Raw genomic sequence first — 15,655 nt, forward strand, 5'->3', positions numbered from 1 at the left:
CCAATGAATGGGCAAACTGAAATAGTTTCTTTTATTTAATATTATGGAATGCTACATTTCTATATTTTGGTTGCTAGTCCTTATAGGCCCTCAAGAAATAGGTCCTGTATTATACTATATAACAATACATAGAGGAGCATAATTGCCTGAACTGGACATAACCAAAATCTGGAAGAGGTTATAATACAATCAGTAAGTGAAAAGACATTATGATAGTAAGATATAGACATATAAGCATTGATTAAATTCCCACAAATAATTTTTTAAATTCAAAATTATTTTACCATATTTCTTTTACTTTGTTCTCACAAATTTTATGGGTCAGCAGGAGAAAGAAAAAAAACTAAGAAAATAAATGGAAAATGAAGACAAATGAGAAATAATAGAATTATAACTTTAAAAAAGAAAGAAAATCTGAAACAGGAAAAAAATTGGGAACAAGTCATGTATGCAAAATGCTGCTGCTTTTTATTTCCAGAAATGAATCTCTATGACTCAATAATTTCAGTGACCATAGAAACTTACAGGTGTATTTCATATTCATCTAATGAATTTATGCACCCATAAATGGTAACAAATTAAGAAAAACCTTCAAATTACTAAAGGTTTACATTGCTGAAAAAATTTTCCCTAGTCCATTCAGTGCTAGTCACACCATTAATTGCTTCAGGTTTTCTGTAACATTTGATATGATTTGATATAACATTTGATATTAGACCAGTTCATAGGAACTTTCGAGAGTTTGAAACCTTGAGAACAATAGTAGAAGTATGAGCAGAGAAATAAAACAACAAATAACGAACAACATGCAAGGCATAATCTCACCATTAACAGAAGTTCTTGAAAAGAAAATCACTAACATATCAACTGTCACAAGTTATTTAACAAATATTGGAAAAAAGCTACTCAAAATTGGAAAGAAAATCTAAATTACTTAACATTTTAGTATTATAATTTTATTATTGTCAAGTATATTTATTCATCCATTCCTCAAATATTCTCAGAGGAGTTTCTTCACATAACCTGATTTAATAGAGACTGAAGTAATGGTGTATCTTTATACTTCTCAAAAATTCGTTTTTAAAAGAATTTTATTTTTTTATTTAAAGATGCATAATTTTAAGCATGGAAAGGAACTCTAAATTTAAGTGTAATGCTCTGTCTCCAAGGAAAATCTAAATAAATCGTGGCCCAGGATGTCTAAAAATTCTCTCAGGTGACAGAAAAGGGAAAAAAAAAATCTCCCTTTGGGAACTCATTTTAAGGACTAGCAGCTCATTGGTCAGGAATATTCTCTAAATTACAGTTTCACTATTATTTAGATTGTTCAGTGAACTTTTAAAGTGATTTTTGGAAGGACAGTAAAATGGTGATATTGAGGAAATTGATTCCCATGTCCTCAAATTTGACCTTACAAAGAACTCAAACTAGAAAATCTTGTTATGAGTTCTGTTTCTCTTGATTTTTAGATAAGTTATTTCCCATTGAAACTATGATAACTAACAGCAGCTTCTTATGGAACCACCTTGCTTATCTGTTTTGGGCAGGACTGTGAGTTGAGTCCTAATGCATCCTAATGCACCTAATGCACCCAATGCAAGTAGAGTTTGTATTTTCAGAGCTGGATGGTGGATATGATAACCTACCTAAAGTCAGGTGGAGTGAAAGAACTAGATAGGTGAGTACCAAAAAATCAGAAGGAGTTAATAAAACTCTAGAAACCTTTAGTCTCACAGTGCCTTGAGGAGCCAAGCAGATGTTTTGTATTGAAATACGATGCAGTATCACAACTCCAGGTGGATCAAACATCACTGATCTTTGCATAGGAATCATTTAGGGATCCGTTGGGATTGAACAAGGACTGCAATGAGTGTTCTTGGCATTTTATAGGCCATTCGTTTGGCTGCATAAAGATGTACTTTTCATCAAGTCGCAAATCAACTATTCCTACCGCCCATGTCCATTCTTCACTCCCAATAAGGAAGTAATCCTGAATATTGTAGTTTATGGCTAACAACAGAAAAGGCAATTCCATAGGTCGATTGTCTTTTGCTTAAACCAATGGCTCCCTCCAAGAACAAAGAGCAGTAAATCAAAGCAGCTAATTGCTGTGACACTTAAGAAGATTTCATTGTAAAATGCAATGTTATTGTCACAATGACTTGAGTGTGCCACAACATGCAAATAATAGAACCGGAAGAACTGATAGGGAATGAAGCAAACAAGGATGACTCCTATAAAAAACAGGTTTTTCAATTGGGCCCAGAACTCCTGGTGGGATAAGAAGGAATGGCGTAGCTTCCTCACCATTGATACAATGATGAAAACCTGAAAGACCGAGAGAAACATTGCAATGGCTATAACGACAGAGGCTATCATATAGTTGATGACTTGCACGTATTCACGAGCTAGTTCCTTGTGGAATATGAAACATTGTTGGTCACTGTATGCCTCATGCGACCCATACTGGGAAACAATCAGGGGTACCACAATGACAATCACCAGCAGCCACATGCCAGTGCTAGCGGCCACGGCATGCAGTTTTCTGTAGAATTCCACTTTGTCCTTGCGCTTGAAGAAGATGAGGTACCTGATGACCAGAATCACCATGTAGAAGAGGAACGTGAGGTACATGTGAATATGCAGCATGGCACTCACAAATTTGCAGAAGGGCAACCCAAATGTCCAAGTCTTCTTGACCAGGTAGATCAAGCGAAAAGGCACCGTCAGGAGAAATACACTATGTACCACCACCAGGTTAACGACAGCGGTGGTGGTCACAGAGCGGGTGTTCATTTTCACCAGCAGGAACAAAATGGAGATGATGCCCACCAGTCCTCCAACGAGCACTACGCCATAGAGCCTGGTTAAATGGGGTGTCAGTACAGGATTGCACGAGGAATTCCTGGAAACATTGTTGTCAGCCATATTCCAGAAGCCACCTGAAAGAGATAGAGTGCCAGTGTGACTGAGCAAGTTCCACAGAGCCTTGTTTATATTTCCTCCATGGCACTGACAAGGTGGCTTTGCAGTTTATCAGTTGACCTATGTAAACCTTATGTGTCTTAAGAATGGCGATCACATCATATGTTTATATTCTCTGACCCTAAAACACAACAAGCCATTGATCCTTTAAACTTTAATAAGTTAAAGACCTCTTTGAGATGCCCCTGGAGACGTGCATATATGTACATGGACAAACCATTTTGTACAAAACTTCAGGAGGATTTCAGACTATCTGAAGTTGATACATGGATACATGTACGGCAGTAACCACTGAAAAAGTTTGCAGGATGGATGGAAAGATAAGTGGATGCATTAAGTATGCAAAATATTTTTTTCCTTTAGATATGATTATCATTCTCTAATTCCAACTCACCAGCAAATGACCCAGGAACACTCATATACAATTGATTTTGTAGACTGATTAATTTGGCAGAAAAATCAGTTGTCAAGGTTGCAGCAATCAATAAAAGGATATATCCAAATTTTTCATTATATTATCATCTAGCAGTAAGGCCTTGGCTAAATTCTTCTCATGGTCCCACTAAAAATGCAATATGTCTCCCAATTCTCTCATCCCCTACCCTCAAATGTTTTGCAAAGTAATGAAAGAGCCACCAACCACATGTAAACTAATATCATTTCTTCTCTGAACTCCTGAAAGAATCCTCTCCCAAATAATCCTGTGGCTTTCTAATTTTTTTCCGCATGTAGCCTTAGTAATCTATCTATTACTATATTACTATTAATTAATAGGCTAACTGGGCCATGTCACTTTCCTATTTAAATCCCTTCCATGGATTCCTCTTTCTTTTAGGATAAGGATCAATATCTTTAACATGTCTTCTGAGACATAGTGTGATTTTGGTTACATTGGCAAAATTTGATCTTTTGAGACCCGATTCAGGAAATGATTCAGAGAATTTGATAGATTGGATATGGGAGAATGCAAGAAAGGTAAGTGTCTTGACCACTCCCAAATTTAACAATTGTGTGATTGGAGATCTGTTTCCTGAAACCAGTAGGTGTGGAGGAAGAATACAAGATCAATTTTGCACTCAGCACTTGACCTTTGCAGCACATTTGCAGCTATTCTTATTTATTTTTTTGAATATGTCTTTTTCTATTAGATCTTAACTCCCTAATGTCAGAGATTGGGTCTGTTCTGTTAATCCTGTCTCTGCAGCCTGACTAGATGGCCTGATAAATAGTAAATTCTCCAGCACCCCTTTGGTGACTTACGGCTGTCTTTCTAAGAGATGGATCTTACTTATTTACCCCTTACATTTTGGTCCTGGAAATGTTCGTGTTTACATATCTAATGACTTCTGACTTAAAATTGCCCCTTCCATGCCCTATTTGAATATTTTGAACTTCCCAGTACAAAGATAACTTAAATCCCTGGACTCAGTCAGACATCCTGTGGCCAGGTCCTCCACCAGGTTAATTATCACCAAAGTCACTCTGGTGGGCCAGTCTTCTCCCAGTCTAAGCATCCCCCTCTCCCAGGTACCTAAATGTAACTAAGTCTGGAGCCCCTGGTAACTAGAATTAATTGGAAACAGTGATCATTTTTGGCTTTTGAAAGTTTAAAACCTTGACGGATGAATGCAAAGAGAACTTTGAGGTTTGGAAATTCTCATTATTTAGAAATCAAAAGAACTTCTGAGTAAAATATATGCAAAAATAAGAGTTCAGATTCAAGGAAACATTCATTTCCTTCAGAAGAAATTTGAAAACAGAATGAGGTGATACACAGTTGATTAAAATCAATTGTTGACTGTTACTTCTGGCCAAAATGAAGTAACAGGGACAGGATTTACCTCCTATCAGAAACAACCAAAGCTAGGCAAAATATATAAAACAGTGGTTTGCAAGACAATGTATATCAGGCAGTGAAGGACAGTGTCTATGAAGATGGAAAATCAATGAGGTCTGTCCTTACTGTCTTTAGAGAACTTCCAGGCCACTGTGGCAAGTAGTGGGAACAACCCAAAAACCATCCTCAAATGTTGGACAGGGGAGTGAGAGCCCAGTAGACCATGGTAGATAGACCTCTCAGAATAGAGCACCAGAGAGGAGGGCACTGCACAGAGAGACAACTTTGAAGTTCTGTGGAGGGTCCCCCTTAAGTATTCAACTGAGTACTGATCAGCACATGTATGTGAAGAAATTACTATGAGGCTGGGTTAAGAACCACCCAAAAGGATTTCAAGTAAAGTGTCGGTGCTCACAAAGAGCCAGGAATAGTGCTCTGGTGTGACCAGAGTGGAAAACCCCAATATTCATACAGTATTGCGTAAGGTAGACAGAAAGTTCTTATCTCAGTAGAAGGCAATAATTAACTCTGGACCAATAAGTGTTCTAATTCCACCTAACATAACTTTAAAGCAAAATCTCAGGATATTTTTAAGTGTATCCCATCATAAAGCTAAATAATATTAACAGTGACACAAAAATATTCAGCACTCAGCACAATAAGACTCAATATTGCTAAAATGTTAATTCTTCCCAAAGTGAGCTACAGGGATTGGATGCAATTGCAAACAAAAACCCTACCAGGCCTCTTTCTAGAAATTGATAAACTTATTTGAAAATTTAAGTGACCATGAAAAGGGCTTAGAATAACCAAAATGATTTTTAAAACAGAAGAACAAAATTAGAGGTCTTATTTAAATGCTATCAATATTTTCTATAAAGCTATAATAAAGACCATGTGATTTTAGCATAAGGAAAGACATATAGAACAAAAAGACAGATTTAGCGAGAACAAAAATGGACACACACAGCAAGTAATTTTCAAAGAAGATGTCAAAGTATTCAATGATGAAAGGTGATGGAACAATTGGATATTCATGTGCAAAAAAAAAAAATGATCTTTGATTTTACATCACCCCACATATAAAAGTTAACTCAAATCAGATCATAAAACTAAAAGGAAGAACTAAAATTTAAATCTTGGAGATGAAACTAAGAGAAAAATCTTTGTAACTTTGTTTACAAGCTTCTGTTCTGCAAAACAAACTATTAAGAAAATGAAAAATCACACCCTGTACTGCGAAAAAAAGCTGCTATCTGCCTGGCCAAAGATTTTTATCCAGTTTAACTCTTCCAATCCAATAACAGAAGACAAAGAACCCATTTTCTAAATTGCGCAAAAGATTTGAACAGACATATCATCAAAGATATGTGAATGGATAATATATAGAAGAAATTGTCCTCATTGTCAATGGTCACTAGGGAAATGGATAGGAATAAACACAAGACACCATTACACTCCCACTAGAACATCTAAAAGCGAAAAGACTGACAATATTGATTAATGGAAAGTACATCCAACAATTGGAACTTTCATACATTCCCTGATGGAATGCAAAATATTATAACCACTTTGGAAAAAGATCAGCCATTTCTTATAATGTTAAACATCCATTTGCCATTGTGCCCAGAAGTCCCACTCACATGTATTTACCCAAGAAAAATGAAAACATATTTTCCTCCCAATAATTTGTATTGAATATTCATAAGTACTTTACTCATAATAGACAAAAATAGAAAACAATCCGAAAGTTTTTGACTGTTGAATATGAATAACCAAAACATGGATATTCATCCTATATAACATTACCCGAAAAAAAAATTAATCAACTACTGATACACACAACGACATCAAAAGCATTATTCTAAAGGACGCATTTTCACTGGGGGTGATATTGTCCTCAAAGGGGCAACAATTTATTCTTGGTATGTGAAAAATTCCTACTCTTTGTATGTATAAAGCAGATATGGATATAGTACATACACAGATTTATGCTATATTTTTCATATTACACAGCAGCTAACAAAATATTAAACTTCCATCCTGGGGAAGGCCTGCTACTTATATAAGCCATGCTTAAGGGAAAAAACAAACAAACAAACACCAGAACTATATGCCAAATCCTCAATCTTAATACTCATACATATGAACCTTAGCCTAATTGTAAGTAATTCTTAAGAACCATTGTCTATGAGGTGCAGAGGTGCCCAAAGATGTACTTACCAAATCCAATGGATGTGTCATGATGATGGGAACAAGTGTTGTTGGGGGGGGAGAGGGGGGATGGGGGGGGTGGGGTTGAATGGGACCTCACATATATATTTTTAATGTAATATTATTACAAAGTCAATAAAAAAAAAAAAGAGTTATCTTCTGAAAACCTCCTTGTTTCTGAAATGTGGCCTCTCTTGAAAGCAATCTCAGCAAATAAACATACTACCTGTCCCCCTATGTAGGACATGACTGCTGGGAATGAGCCACCCTGGCACCAAGGCATTTGGAAAAAGACCTTGGACAGAAGGGGTAAACATTAAATAAAAAAGAGTTTTATGGCTAAGAGATTTCAAAGTCAGTCTGGAAATCACTCCAGAGGTTACTCTTATGCAGGTCTCAGACAGGTTTCACTAACTGCCACAGTAAACAAAGCCTCAAACAAGAGTGTTCCCAAGGCCTCCAGGGATGTCCAGACACCAGAGGCAAGGCATGCAGCCTCATGAAATCAATACTCCATGGCGGGCTTATTTGGAAATATATGTAATCTATTTCCCAATATAACAGTTACACTCATTTATAATTCCCCTACTCATGATTCTTCTACTCCTTTTATTTGGGCCTATAATTTTCAATGTGTCTTTTAAGTGTATTTCTTAGAGACTTAAATCTTTAGATTGTTCATATGCTGGTTGAGTCCTGCATTCCAGCAGAGAAGCAGCCTACTCCTACTCTCCAGTTTTTGGGTTTGCTCTGGACAATCAAAATGATGATGATGGGTAAGTCTCATCCCCCAAAACAAGGAGTATTTACAACTGCAAGCAAAATAACTCCTTCTATCTGTCCCATAATATCTAAGTCCCCTCTCAACCTGAAGCAGTCAGAGCAGACATCACCCTAAAGGCCTCAAGATTAAGGAATGAACAAACATAAGGAATGAATATAATCATGAACCAAAGTAGATTCATTGTTATCATACTTATGATCTTGTGTTAATGGAAGAACTTGAAACATTGATATAAAGATAGTGGTTGCTAGGGGTTCAGAAGGCCAGGGTAATGGATGGAACACAGGGAATATTTGGGGTGGTAAGATTCTTCTGTGTGATAGTGCAATGACATTATACATTTGTCAAGACCTATGGAACTGTACAGCAGAAAGTGCAAACCATATTGTAAAATATAGCTATTGATCAGCAGCAATTCTTCAATATTGGTTCATCAACTGTAACAAATGTACCAAACTAATCTAAAACGTCAATCATAGGGGAAACTATGTGTGTGAGTGTGTGGGTGTGGGGGGGGGGGGTTTAATGGAATTCCCCATGCTTTTGGTGTAATTTTTCTGTAAATGTAAATCTAAAAATTCTCTCAAAGTCTAAACAAATTTCATAAAGAGCATGCAAGAATTGGGGGGTGACAAATGTTTTATATCATGTTGCTCACAACTTTTTTGTTAAAGCTTTCTGGTTTATACACTTAAAATTGAATTTAACTGTACGTAAATTATATGTCAGTAAAGCTGATTTATAAAATTAATAGTAATCAGATCCCAGAGATTCTCTGCTTTTGTGAGCATGGAATACAATCTCAAAGAATTGTGAGAGCTACTTAATTGGACATTTTCTGTGGGGTTCCACAAATATTTGCCTCGTGTTATACTTGGTCTATTTGATGTGCAATCTCTGTACTTGCCTTTTTATTTTTCCCCATAGAAAAGTAGTTCCATCAAGTAGACATGAAATTACATTGTGTTGGTATCTGAGTCAAAGATGGACGTGCCACTGTAAGTTCTGCTCCTCATTTTCTTTGGTTATTGACCTTGTATGATGACCTTTGGGGAAAAAAATAGCAAAATGAAAATGCAAATCACTTGTTGTGAGTCCTCTTTCTCTTTTTAAGAAGCCATGACCTCTGACATTCAGATACAAGAAACACAAATTGAATGTCTTCCATATGCCAAGTACGATACTAAATGCTTGCTTGTCCATTGTCTCATTTAACCCTCACAATTTTTTGAGCTGTGTTTGTACTGTATTGAATTTTAGTGCAGAAATTGAGCCCTAGATGGGACAAATTACTTGGCCAAGGTCCCCAAAGTTACACACACACACACACACACACCACACCACACCAAATTCTTCATGGTGTATCATGGAAAAGCAAGTTGTGAGTCTCCAAGGCCCAAGTCTCTCTCTTTTTTTTTTTTTTTTAAACCATTCTTTTTTTTTTTAAGATTTATTTATTTATTTAATTCCCCCCCCCTCCCCTGGTTGTCTGTTCTTGGTGTCTGTTTGCTGCGTCTTGTTTCTTTGTCCGCTTCTGTTGTCGTCAGCGGCACGGGAAGTGTGGGTGGCGCCATTCCTCGGCAGGCTGCTCTTTCATTTCACGCTGGGCGGCTTTTCCTCACGGGCGCACTCCTTGCGCGTGGGGCTCCCCCATGCGGGGGACACCCTTGCGTGGCACTGCACTCCTTGCGTGCATCAGCACTGCACGTGGCCAGTTCCACACGGGTCAAGGAGGCCCAGGGTTTGAACCGCGGACCTCCCATATGGTAGACGACGCCCTAACCACTGGGCCAAAGTCCGTTTCCCCCAAGTCTCTCTTAAAGTAACGAATAGAGAATAGAGAATTGGTACCTCTATTCTGAGTTCATGAAGAAATTTGTTTCCATTCACGTTTGTTTGCCAATATATCTTTAAAGCTCTCTTTTCCTTTTTTTTTGTATTTCTCACTTTCCTGTTCCTTTTATTTAGTTTGGTAGATTCTATAGGTTAGCCCATACAACATCCATTCTAACCTACCCTCCTGTACAGAATTTGTGCAGCTGGTGTGCTTGCTCTTGACCTGGTTTGCACTCGTCTGTTGCACTGCTTCAAAGCTTGTAGGCAAACCTGAGCCATTGTGTAGAGAGAGTGGATCACTTTGTAAGACAGTAGTGCACATGTCTGGCTCTTCTGAAACAGCTATGGCAAAATTCTGGCACCAAAACCACACGTTACAGGTTTCAGAGAGTAAGAAAATCAGTGACATTTCTGGAATTAGGTTCATGGTGTTGATGAGTACTTTCCTAAATTCATGGTTCATGCTTGTATAGCATTCAAGCCCTGTTCTCAGACATTCCCAGAGAGTCTGTAAGCTGTTACCTTTTAAAAACACATTCTGCTTAAAATAGATAAAATTGGTTCTGTTGCCTGTGACTAACAACCCTAGTAGACCTAGTTAATTCTTAGCTCTCCTTCAAGAGCCACTGAAACCTTACTTCCCTCAGAAATCTTTCCCTTATCTCTCCGCTCTCAATTGTGCTCTGTGTCATTCCTCTCTTGCTCCAAAGAACAAACAGTGCTTGACTCTCCTATGGCACTTAACATATAGAAACTTTATTATCAGTTTACACTTCTGCTTTCTAAACAAGATGGTAAGCAGGGTAGAATCCCAGGGTTGACCTGGGAGTGGAATCCTCTTTAGTTGATATTTATATCCACAGACCTTAATACCTTTTTATTTAATGCAAATATACTTATGAAAGGTAATATACACATACATGAGAGCACAATTATACATGTACTGCTCAATGAATTTTAACAAAGTGATTGCACATTTGAAATCAAATCAAGAAATAGAATTATTGCTATAACTCCAGAATATTCTGTAATATCCCTTCTGAACAGTATTGCTCTCACTAAAGGTATCACTATCATGACTGCTAATACAAATAGAATAGGTACCTCTATTCTGAATTTCATTTAAATGAATCATACGCTTAATTAGTTTTTAATTTAACTTCTTTCACTCAACATTATGCTTTGTGATTCATTCATGTGTATAGTTGTCTGTTTATTCTTATTATGTTTTATTGTTCCACTGTATGACTATACCGTAATTTGGTTATCCATTCTATTGTTAATGAACAATTGTATTATTTCCAGTTTGGAGCTGTTACAGATAATGCCACCCTGAACATTCTTACACATATCTTTTGTAAACATATGCATACATTTCTTTTGGGTATTTAGGTAAGAGTGGAACTAATGGATCATAGGGTAGGTGAATATTCAGGTTTAGTAAATATTGCAGTTTCCAATATAAATTCTTACTAGCAGTTGATGAGTGTTTCAGTTGCTCTGCAGTCTCAGAAACACTCAGCATTATCTGTTCTTTTCATTTTCTCTATTTTAGTTGGTGTGTGGTAAAATCACATTGTGGTTTTAATTTGAATTTCCCTGATGAATCATAAAGTTGAGCACTTTCTCATGTTTATCAGGCACTTAGATATCCTGTTCTGTGAAGTTTCCTTTGACGTCTTTTGCCATATTCCCATTTAGTTGTTTGCCTTTTTCTCATTATTTCCAGTAGTTCTTTATGTAACTTAGATATACTCCTTTGTTGGATACCTGTGTTGCAAATATATTCTTCCACTTTATAACTTGCCTATTTGCTCTTTAATTGTGTCATTTGGTAAACAGAACTTCTCATTTTTAATATGCCACAATGTGATCAATTTTCCTTTGCAGTTAGCACTTTGTTGTTGTTCTGTTTAAGAAATTTTTCCTACTCAAAGGTAATAAAGATAATAATACCCTGTAGCACACCCGCAACCCATGTCTCAGGTTGTGTACTTATCTCATTCCTAGTTTTCTTGTTTCTTAATTAAACTATTTACTCCCTTGCCTGAAAAAAAAAAAAGATAGTATCCTGTATTTTCTTCTGCTTACCTATTTTGTTTTGCTTTTCATTTTCACATTGAGATTTACAATCCATCTAGAATCAATTCTTGAATGTAATATAAAGTAGGGGGCCATGAGTCTCCAGTTGATTCAGTATCATTTATTAGAAACACCACCCTTACCCTCCACTAAATTACAGGATCAACTTTGTCATAAATCAGGTGACTATGAGTCCATATTCTGGATTCCATTCTTTTCCATTGGTCTATCGATCAATACATGTCAATACCACACTGCCGAAATCACTGGTGCCTTATAATACTTTTTTATACCAGGTAGTATAAGTCTTACAGCTTTCTTCTGAAGATTACCTAGACTATACTTGATCTTCTGCATTTCTCTATAAATATTAGGATCTGCTTACAAAAACTCCTATTTTTTTATTTTGCCATGAATTTGTAGATCAATTTGTGGAGAATTTATCATTTTTCAATACTGAGTCTTCTAAACCTAAACATAACATATTCCTCCATTTATTTAGGTCTTTAATCTGTCTCAATAATGTTATGTAGTTTTCTATATAGAGATTGCATACATTCATTTTTATATTAATTGGGATAATCATATGATTTTTCTTCCTTTGCCCTTGCATGGCTGTAATAAAACCCATTTTGATGTGATATGTAATTTTTCTTAACATATCACTGAATTTGAGGTTATATATATACACACACACACAAATACAGGGCTATACATTCCTTTAACCACTACTTTAGTTAAATTCTCCAAGTTTTGATGTCATGTATTCATTACCATTCAATTCAAATATTTTCTAATTTCCATTTTGATTTCTTCTTTGACTCATGGGTTATTTTTAATAACATTTAAAAATTTTTATAAAATATAGGTTTTCCCTAGTTATCTGTTTTTAAATTAACAGACTTGATTTTGTGGAACAGTTTTAGGATTACAGAAACTTGAGCAGGTAGTACAGAGAGCTCCTCTCATCTGCACACATTTTCTCCTTTTATTAATATCTTACCTTAGTGTACCAGTCAAAATGCTCCAGAGAAACAGAACCAAGTGAATACATGTATTTTACTTTGAGGAAGTGGCTCATGTGATTGTGGGGTCTGCTAAGTCCAAAATCTTTTAAGGCCAGGAGGCAGGCTGGAAATTCCTGGTAAAACTGATATTGCAGTCTTCAGTCTATAAGGGATGCCAGCAGGGTAGAATCTCAGAAAGGTGTTGATATTGTCGTCTTGAGGCAGAATTTCTGCTTCCTCTGAAAACTTCCATTCATTGCTCTTAAGATCCTTCACTGATTGGATGAAGCCCACACACGTTATGGAGAATAATCCCCTTTACTTAAAGTCAACTGGTTGTAGAGATTAATCATATCTATAAAATACCTTCACACTCCATTTATGTAACTTTTAAATATAAATAAATTTATAGAGATGGAATTAGATTGACCAATATGTGTGGCAGAGGGTGGATAGAGGAATTGAAAGTTAACTGCTAAGGGTGAGTTTTTTCTTTCTGGAGTAATGAAAATGCTCTACTATTGATTGTGGTGAGGAATGCACAACTCTGTGATTCTACTAAAACCCATTGAGTGTAGACTTTTTATGGATTGCATGGTATCTGAATATATCTCAGTAAAATTGCTAACTGAAAATATCTTCATAGCAACATCTAGGCTACTGTTTGAAAAAACAATTTGAATATCAAGGCCTAGCCAAGTTGACAGTACCAATTAGTATGTACATTAGTGAGGTACAATTGATACGTTATTACTGATTAACAGATAATAATTTACATCGTTTCACTCTTTCTGCTGTACAGTTCTATGAATTTTGATAAACATCTGTCATGTATCCACCATTACAGTGTCACACAGAAGAGTTTCACTGCCCTAAAAACCCCTGCACTTCACCTACACATCCCTCCCTACCTCCTCCTAAACCTCTGGCAATCACGGGTTTTTCTTTATCGCTGTAGTTTTGCCTTTTGCAGCATGCCATATAGTTGAAATCTCATAGTATGTAGCCTTTACAACCTTCTTTCACTTAACAATGTGCATTTTAAGTTTCCTCCAGTCTTTCCATGGCTTGTTAGCCCATTTCTTTTTATCATTGAATAATATTTCTTTGTACTTTTTTAATCAGTCACCATCTGAGGACAGTTGGTTGCTTCCACTTATTGGCAATTATGAATAAAGCTCTATAAACGTTATTATGCAGGTTTTTGAATGGACATAGGTTTTCACCTAGGAATGTAATTGCTGGATCATATGGTAAGACTGTATTTGGCTTTGTAAGAAACTGCCAAACTGTCTTCCAAAGTGGCAGTACTATTTTGCATTCCCACCAGCAGTTAGTCAAGTTCCTATGACTCCACATCCTTGCCAGCATTTGATCTTATTAGGTGTTGGAATTTTAGCCACTCTAATATGCATATAATGGTAGCTCATTGCCACTTTAATTTGCAATTCCCAAATGAAATATTATGCTAAGAGTATTTTCATATGCTTATTTCCCAATGAAATATCTTCTTTGTTGAGACGTCTGTTCAGAACTTTTGCCCATTTTTAAATTAGACTGTTTCTTTTCTTATTGTTGAGTTTTAAGAGTTCTTTGTATATTTTGGATAGAAATTCTTTATCAGATATGAGTTTTGAAAATATTTTCTCCAAGTCTGTGGTTTGTCTTTTCATTTTCTTTACAGTGTCATTTTTCAAAGCAGAAATTTTTCTTTTTATAAAGTCCAATTTATTTTTTTCTTTCATGAATCATGCTTTGGTGTGATAGCTAAAAACTCATCACCAAACCCAAGGGTTCCTAGATTTTCTCCTAAGTTATCTTCTAGAAGTTTTATAGTTTTGAGTTTTACATTTAGGCCTGTGGTCAATTTTGTGTGAATTTTTGCTAAAGATGTAAGATCAAGGTCTAGATTAATTTTTTTGCATGGTGGCGGTCCAGTTGTTTCAGCCCCATTTGTTGAAAAGCCTTTTCTTTCTCCATTTAATGTCTTTGCTTCTTTGCCAAAGATCAGTTGGTTGTATTTCTGAGGCTCTGTTCCTGGGTTCTTTATTCTGTACCATTGATCTATTTGTCTGTTCTTTCACCAATACCACACTGTCATGATTACTTTGTTATATTTTTGTTATTGATGTCTAGATTAATTATCCTCTGGTTAGAAAATATACTCTAAATGAATTCAATCCCTTGAAGTTTTTTGAGACTTGCTTTATGACCAAGCATAGGGCAAATTTGGTAAACATTTCACATATATTTAAGTAGAATGTGTATATCATCATTAACAGCTCTAGGTTTCTTTATCTCCAGCTAAGATTTAATTTAACTGTATTGTTCAGATCTTTTTCTTTCCATTCCCTAATCTTGTAGCTATTAAGAGTGATATTTTTAAGTCTCCTACTATTATTGGAGATTCGTGTACTATTCTTTTTTATTCTGTAGACTTTCACTTTTAAGATCTGAAGCTATGCTATTCAGTGCATAGATTTTTGAATAATGATATATTCATTATAAAACGTCCCTTCATATCTACTACTAATTCTTAGGTAAAGTCTACTTTTTCCTTACACAAACCAGCTTTTTATTGCTTAATGTTTTGTATATTTCCATCCTTTTACTTGCAAACTTTATGGTTCTTTTATTTCTAAATTGTCTATTTTTTTTTTCTCTCTCCTCCCCCCCCCGGCCCCAGTTGTCTGTTCTCTGTATCTATTTGCTGCGTGTTGTTCTTTTTGTCTGCTTCTGTTGTTGTCAGGGGCACAGGAATCTGCATTTCTTGTCGTTGCATCATCTTGTTGTGTCAGCTCTCCATGTGTGTGGCACCATTCTTGGGCAGGCTGCACTTTCTTTCGTGCTGGGCTGCTCTCCTTACAGGGCACACTCCTTGCGCGCGCGGGGTCCCCTATGTGTGGGACA

General features: G+C 36.1%; 1 protein-coding gene across 1 annotated transcript; it reads right to left on the reverse strand.

The window, feature by feature from the left end:
- Positions 1-964: 964 nt before the first annotated feature.
- Positions 965-2,932, reverse strand: GPR141 (G protein-coupled receptor 141). The gene has a single exon (XM_004454253.5). It carries the CDS (start codon positions 2,926-2,928, stop codon positions 2,011-2,013), a length of 918 nt encoding a protein of 305 aa, XP_004454310.1. The 5' UTR covers positions 2,929-2,932; the 3' UTR covers positions 965-2,010.
- Positions 2,933-15,655: the final 12,723 nt, after the last annotated feature.

The sequence above is a fragment of the Dasypus novemcinctus genome, chromosome 5 (assembly GCF_030445035.2).
Source record: "Dasypus novemcinctus isolate mDasNov1 chromosome 5, mDasNov1.1.hap2, whole genome shotgun sequence".
In the NCBI taxonomy this organism is placed as follows: Eukaryota; Metazoa; Chordata; class Mammalia; order Cingulata; family Dasypodidae; genus Dasypus; species Dasypus novemcinctus.